At 41.9% G+C, this 6,714-nt stretch overlaps 1 protein-coding gene across 6 annotated transcripts in view; it reads right to left on the bottom strand.

The window, feature by feature from the left end:
- Positions 1-17: 17 nt before the first annotated feature.
- The window catches only part of LOC134876909 (kinesin-like protein KIF13B), a 41,692-nt gene continuing 34,995 nt past the window's right edge, over positions 18-6,714 (bottom strand). For 4 of the 6 annotated variants that reach the window (XM_063902152.1, XM_063902154.1, XM_063902155.1 and 1 more), the window contains 3 exons: positions 4,874-4,939; positions 1,724-3,407; positions 18-1,143 (listed from right to left, as the gene is read on the bottom strand). In XM_063902152.1, coding sequence (XP_063758222.1) covers positions 893-1,143; positions 1,724-3,407; positions 4,874-4,939 — 2,001 coding nt within the window. In that variant the 3' untranslated portion in view covers positions 18-892. The remainder of the gene's footprint in view (positions 1,144-1,723; positions 3,408-4,873; positions 4,940-6,714) is intronic. The other 2 variants (XM_063902156.1, XM_063902158.1) reach the window with 1 other exon arrangement.

Raw genomic sequence — 6,714 nt, 5'->3', positions numbered from 1 at the left:
GTACAATCACACATTGGTTGAGAGCAGAATTAAGTTTATTCAACAATATGAAATTTTGCTTTCTTCATTTTTAAATAAATAAGCTTTCAGGCATGATATAAAATATTGTACTTACCAAAAAAAATTAATACTATGCGATCCCAACAACAAAATCCCTCAAGTATTCCCATACACACATTGTAATTAAAAGCATAATAGTTTTGAAAAAATCCCCAAAACTGGCACACCTCTCCCTCCAAAATTCGATCTTGACACACTCAAAGAAAGAAATGATTAAAGTTGTTGCACATTTTCAGTAGAGTTGGTTAAATAAAAAGAGTGCAAGTTTTCTTTGTTCTAAGACAGTGGAAATACACATTCAAGAGCTCCGGTTCGGCAGATTCCAACCGATCAACAGCATCAGATTTATCACTAAGGCACATTGGCATCATAGTAGTCGTAATATTTTAAGGCACACAAATACAAAACAGAAATACCAGTAGGTATAAAACCATGTGCAACACTTTGAAGTCCATCCAAGCATGCGGCTGCAAAGTGAAAGTAGTGTTACCTTTCAGGTCTTACAGCGTTCAATAATCCAGAGAACTCTGGATACATGGAGCATTCAACCATAATTGCAATGCCCGGCATGAGGCAAAACATGGAATAGAAAAATGTGCTGATCTTGAGCTAGGAACAAAAAATAAAATCCATGATTAAAAAAGAATATGATTGCATAGAAAGGTTGTTTTTTGAATCTCCATACCTACAAACATTCACATTTTCTGATAAAACATATTTTCTTTAGGATAGTCTTTCAATAAATGAGCCATTCAAATCCGATGAATTGCCTACACTTAGAGTAAACAACCTTCTGCTGCATGTGGGTATCTTTTGGCGGGTTTAGAACCTCTTAAGTGTTCCACGACTTGCGGTTCTCTCCCCTGCTGCGGCCGGCTGATGCCCCCCCACCTTCGCCTTTAGCCAGAGCGGTGAGGGCTGCCAGGTTTGGGCTGGATCCGGACAGGTTGGCACTACGGCGCTTATTCTGTTGGCGGCGGCGCTTGCCGGCAACCCGGCTCACCCTGTGCGGCCTCACCAGCACGCCGTAACCAGGGTTACAGTGGAAGTAGTGTTTGCCGCCCACTGAACCGTCGTTTTTTCCTGGAGGAAGACAGAAAGACTTGTTGGGGAGGTGATGGTGAACTCTTTTTTCTCTCACTGCATGTTATGGGACGGCTCTACTGACTCCTTTTTGGTTTTCCATTAGCAAAAGTTCTGGATAATACCGGGTACTTTATATGTTAATGCAGAAATGAGGTTCAAAGCAATCGGTGCAGAAACTGAAAGGTGACGATAAACTCTGCAGACCACTGATTGGTCGAGAGAATCGTCCATAATGCTGGTATGGAACATCCATAACACATTTTTAAATAGGCAACATACAATCAACAGTGGACGCACTTTCTTTATTCACTCACTGAGACTAGAAAATGGCAGCCCCGGCAAAACTACAACGAAAATGTACTTGATGATGTCACAGGAGTTTTATGTGATGTTGCCCAGCTAATGCTATCAGCTGATCCAATACCCAGAAAGAAGGGGCACCATACGCAATGGATAATTGCGGTATGAAATTCTGTTATCAAACGGGAGTCGAGTGACGCAGAGCCATACAAGAAGGAACCACAGAGTAAGTAGAGAGCATGTTAGGAGAAACACGATTGGTCGCTGTTCTACTCACCTGCCGGTACCTCCAGTTCCACTCCCACCCAAGTACCCACTGCGAAATCTGTGGGTCCAATGTAGCGCACGGTGCCGTTCTTATTGTTCCCCACTGTCACGAACTCCCCTTCTTTCAGCCAGTCAGGAAGAACTGCCGCCAAATCTCCTTCCTCCGAGTCGGAGATGATCTCTAGGGTTTCCATCGGCACGGAGAGGTTTAGTCCTGCTCCGAGGCTGCTGGCCCGGTCCATCTGCCCAAGCTTATCCTCCTCCTCGCCCACTATACGCTGAAAGGACTTGAGGTCTGAAGACTTCACCTTCTTGATCTTGAAGGGGTTGGCCACTGCAGCATCAGATTTGGAAGGCTGAGCACCGGACAGAGAATCTGTGGAGGAGGTTTTCTTTGATCCATAGGCAGGTTCTTCCTCTTGGACGTCATCTGTGGTTGAGGATGAAGTCGGGAAGGAGCTGTGTTTTAGGTTTGAGGCCTCAGAGGTGGCTTGTTCTTGGGAGGAGGCCGAAACCGAACCTTCTGATAGGGTAAGAGCTGGAACCGAGACTTCTGACACACCTGGGACCAGGTTTAGAGTTGGATCTTGGACAGTGTAAATGGTTGTTTGCTCTTGGACGCCTTGTTCAGATGGACCCTTTTGTGCAGGTTGTTGTGTTTCATGGTAGGGTGACAGTTCTTGTGATGATGCAAGAAGAACCAAATCTCCTGATAGGGCAGGAGCTGGAACTAAGACTTCTGACACAGCTGGGACAAGGTTTAGGGTTGGATCTTGGACACTGTCACAGGTTGCTTGCTCTTGGACGGCTGGTTCAGACTGTCCTTTTTGTGTAGATTGTTGTGTTTCATGGTGGGGGGACAGTTCTTGGGATGATGCAAGAGGAACCAAATCTCCTGATCGGGCAGGAGCTGGAATCAAGAATTCGGAAACAGCTGGGACCAGGTTTGGGGTTGGATCTTGAGAAGTGTTGCAGGTTGTTTGGTTTTGGACGATTGTTTCAGACTGACCTTCAGACGGTTGTGTTTCATGGTGGAGGGACAGTTCAGCTTCTGTCTCGTCTGTAGCAGCTAGCTGGAGTTCTTCTGTTGAAGGAGCTTCTGGTTTTGAGTCTTCTGTTTGTGGAACTTCTGTCTGTTTTGTTTCATCCTCTTCTAATAGCATTGAACTTTTAAGTGGCTCAGAATTGTCTAATTGTTCTGATGCAACATTGTCAATTGTTGAGTCTTGTAATGATTTGGATTCTGCCACTGATTCAGACTCATTTTTCTCCTGGACTGTTGGAGACTCATTTGGTTCTTGTCGACTCAGGTTTGAATCTGACGGAGTAACGTCTGGTTTGGATGGTGGCGAGCCAGTCCTTCCTTCAGCTGCCTCCTGGTCCAACACCACCAATGATTCCGGAGGCTCTAATTGGTCCTCATGGAAATACTCAGGGTAAGTGTTGTATTGTGTCTTTCCATTGTCCTCTTCCTCTTCATCTGCCTCCAACACGTCGGGGGGCAGGTCCCAGCTCAGTGTGTAGACGTCTGCTAGCGTTGCTTTAGACATGCTTGTGGAAATGTACCCACTCGATGATTTGCTCGTCGGGCTAGGGAGGGATTCTTCTGTCTCTCGGATGATTGGCGGTGGGAAGGGCATGGATCTGGGGCTCTCTGTTTGGAGGTCAGGAGGAATGATTGCCTCAATGGGAACCTAAGAGGGAACCATGAGTTTAATAAAATCAGCGGACTCATGCACCAATCCCACAGACGCCATGAATTGAAATCCTAAGGACATAATAATTACAGTAGAATAAAATAATAATGTAGCAGTGTAATAGGTATATGGTTGAGAAAAGTGCTTCTATGGAAGCCAATAGGGGACTTTTAAAATACAATTCAACCTTGAAAATAAAACTAATTCTTCTACATAATTGTGTTATTTGAGTAAACATAAAAAGTCAGTAATCCAAACTGTCATTTTAACAAGGGATCCTGTATAGTAGACCCTATTCAAGAGTTGTTCCAATCTTAAAAATGAATTGCAGACAAAGTACTGGTGTGGAAACAAATTGTCCAACAGGGTTTCCTTTTTCATTCTAATAGAGCAGGCGTGTCCAAACTATGGCCCGTTGTGCATTTTTAATTGTCTCGAGCAAACTCTAAAAGTATAATGGAATATGGCCCACACATGAAACGTGTGCGTGACTTATATTGTACTTCTTAATATATATATATATATATATATATATATATATTACACAGTAGTATCCATGTGTTAATAAGCCCAATTTTCAAATCAATTATGTAAATTAAAGTTGAAAACATGTTCTTACTAGGGATGCACCGATACATCGCTAAGACATGGACCTCAGCCGATGTGAGCCCTGTTTACCACCATCTGTAAATACGGCCACATGCTCCGATGTTTTGCATGGTGACTGGTTGTTCGTTGTTTTTAAATCTGACTGTCAAAATTTGAGGTCCGTGCATGGTTTTGAATAATTAGAACAGGGACTGTGCGTAACGTTAGAGTCTTCAGAGGGGTAGCGAGTGTTTTCAGCAAATGAATCCAACATTCGTAGTTTATATTTGTGACTTTGTTATTCTGCTGCTACTCCCGTTTACTTTCAGAAACATACTACGCTCACTCACTCGCTCAACACATGCACACGCCACTCACGTAACCCCGCCTCTCTCTCTTAAAGGGATAGGCATCTGCAAAATTGTTACTGTAAACATCGGAATCTGTTAAATGTCAAATCGGTGCACCCCTAGTTCTAACAAATCTTAGTTGATAAAAAAACCCACTAACTTTTATACAAAACACGTTTGAAATATACCCTTCATATTTCCCCTTATTATAAACAATCTGAGGCTTCTGTTTGAAGGGATGAGATGCCATTAATATAAAAGAAACCCTATAGTGCTGTAGGCTGTTTCCTTACAGCATATTCAAGTATCGAGCATAATTTACTAATATTTGATTGATTTTGCTAACTTATAAATGAGCTTCTGAGGCAATGAGCTGTTTTTATGTTTTCTGTAAGTTTGGACACCTCTGTAATAGGATCATAGAAAGCACATACAAGTATTTGAAAAGGAAAGTGGATTGCTACTGCCTCACCCTGCATTTAATGTACATAAAGATATAACTCCATCTGGGGTTGGAGAACCTACCGGCTGCTGATGTTTGCTCATGCCCTCTTCAACACTGGCTGACTGCACCATGATGCGAGGCACACTCTGCCACAGGAAGGGAATATAGCATGTTCAGTGAATGTCTTTTTACATATAGCAATGTTAGATCTGTAAATCAGTGCAGAAAGCTTGTCTAACAGACTTCAAGATGCAAACATGAGCAAGTCGGTGTCTTTTGAGTCCGCTTCCGCCTGGAGATTAGATATTATTACAAGCCAAACCTGTTCATTATTATACAGCGTGCATGAAGTGGTGATTAGCTGCTGCGAGGGAATTAGAACGCTCTGGCTTCAGAATGAAGACGGAGCCTGCGGGGAAAAGTTAATCTGTGATTGTCAGAAGATGACAGATCTGTAGGCTGAACGTGGTGCTTTCTCTGGACGCCTCACAGAACTAGGATAACTACCTAGGCCAGTTAACCATCTGTGACAATATATTAAGAGTGCACGTGTGTTCATATGACAAATGATCGGAATAGAACATTAGTATTGAATTTATTGTGATCGGCAGTTGATGTTGATATGAGGCTCAATGAAAATATTTGTTCATCAGATCACTCAGACAGACAATCATGATAAACTGGTGAAACAATCAGATAATAACAGCTTAATTATAATTGCTCCCACCACCGTTCATCCCTATTCAGTATTCTAGTAACATCTTTAACTTGATTCATGCTTTTCTTTTAAATATATTTTGTTTGATTTTTACATTTTTCTGCAGTTTTTTAAGATGTTTATAAATCTGGAGCTAATTTAGGATTGTAAATAAATCAAGACAATTGTTCCACTGTGTGCTGAACCATCGGAGGATATTAATCAGAAAGATGTTTGACTCATGCATCTCTAATATCAGATTCTGGGGAAATCAGTTAATTCTTCAAACTCTCGTGATCAAAATGTAGCGGTTTAATTTGGCTCCATGTACTTTAAGACAACGTACATGGACAACATGTCTACCATCAGAGAGCATGTCAAACACAGCTATCCTGTTCCTCTCTGGACCAGGACAGAACCCCTGCAAGGCAACGAAACAGGTCAACATCAAAGGCAGCCTCTTTCACTATCATTCTCTAATGGACGTTGTGTTTGTATTAAAAAGATTTAAAAGGATCATGAAATATAGATGCACATGAGACACATGGATCAGTCATATTTGTACTAAAGGGACAGTTGACCCAGGAGAGGAGTCTCCCAGAGGCTGGGATTTGTCTGGGATCTGTAAAGGCCGTCGGCTGGCAGTTAGCTTGCACTAGGCTAGTAGTGGAAATAGCTTGGAGGGGAAATTCTAGGTCGCTTCATCTACAGTATATAAAGCCTGTGATGGCAGTAGGGTTGATGTGGTGCATCTTTGCTAAAAGTGACGGTTGACCCGGACACTTTCTCTGTGGTGAACTTGAGAGGGAGACTCCCAGAGGCTGGGATGTGACTGGAACCTGTCAAAGCCGTCGGCTGGCTGTCGGCTAGCAGCTGGCTTGGAGTTGAAATTCTAGGCAGTTGCAGCTGAATAAAGCATGTGGTTGTTGTGCTGCAAATATAGAATACATTGTATGGATCTACTATTACATGGGTACTATTAAAACATTTATCTTTAAGCGGATTATTAACATTGCTACATTGACAATTAACAATTAACTTACCTTAATGCTGTTATTTTGATTTACAATGTTTATTTATTTATCTTGTAGCATTAGCCAATACTCACTTATTTTATGTAATTTATTCAATTATTTTTCTTTCTTCTGTCTCTGGTTGTGAAGGGATTATGTTTTTGATGTTGTTTTGTGTTATTAAACTTTAAAATTCAATAAAAGTCAGAAA

This window comes from Eleginops maclovinus, chromosome 15 (assembly GCF_036324505.1).
Source record: "Eleginops maclovinus isolate JMC-PN-2008 ecotype Puerto Natales chromosome 15, JC_Emac_rtc_rv5, whole genome shotgun sequence".
NCBI lineage: Eukaryota > Metazoa > Chordata > Actinopteri > Perciformes > Eleginopidae > Eleginops > Eleginops maclovinus.
This window is presented reverse-complemented; position numbering and strand designations above follow the sequence as displayed.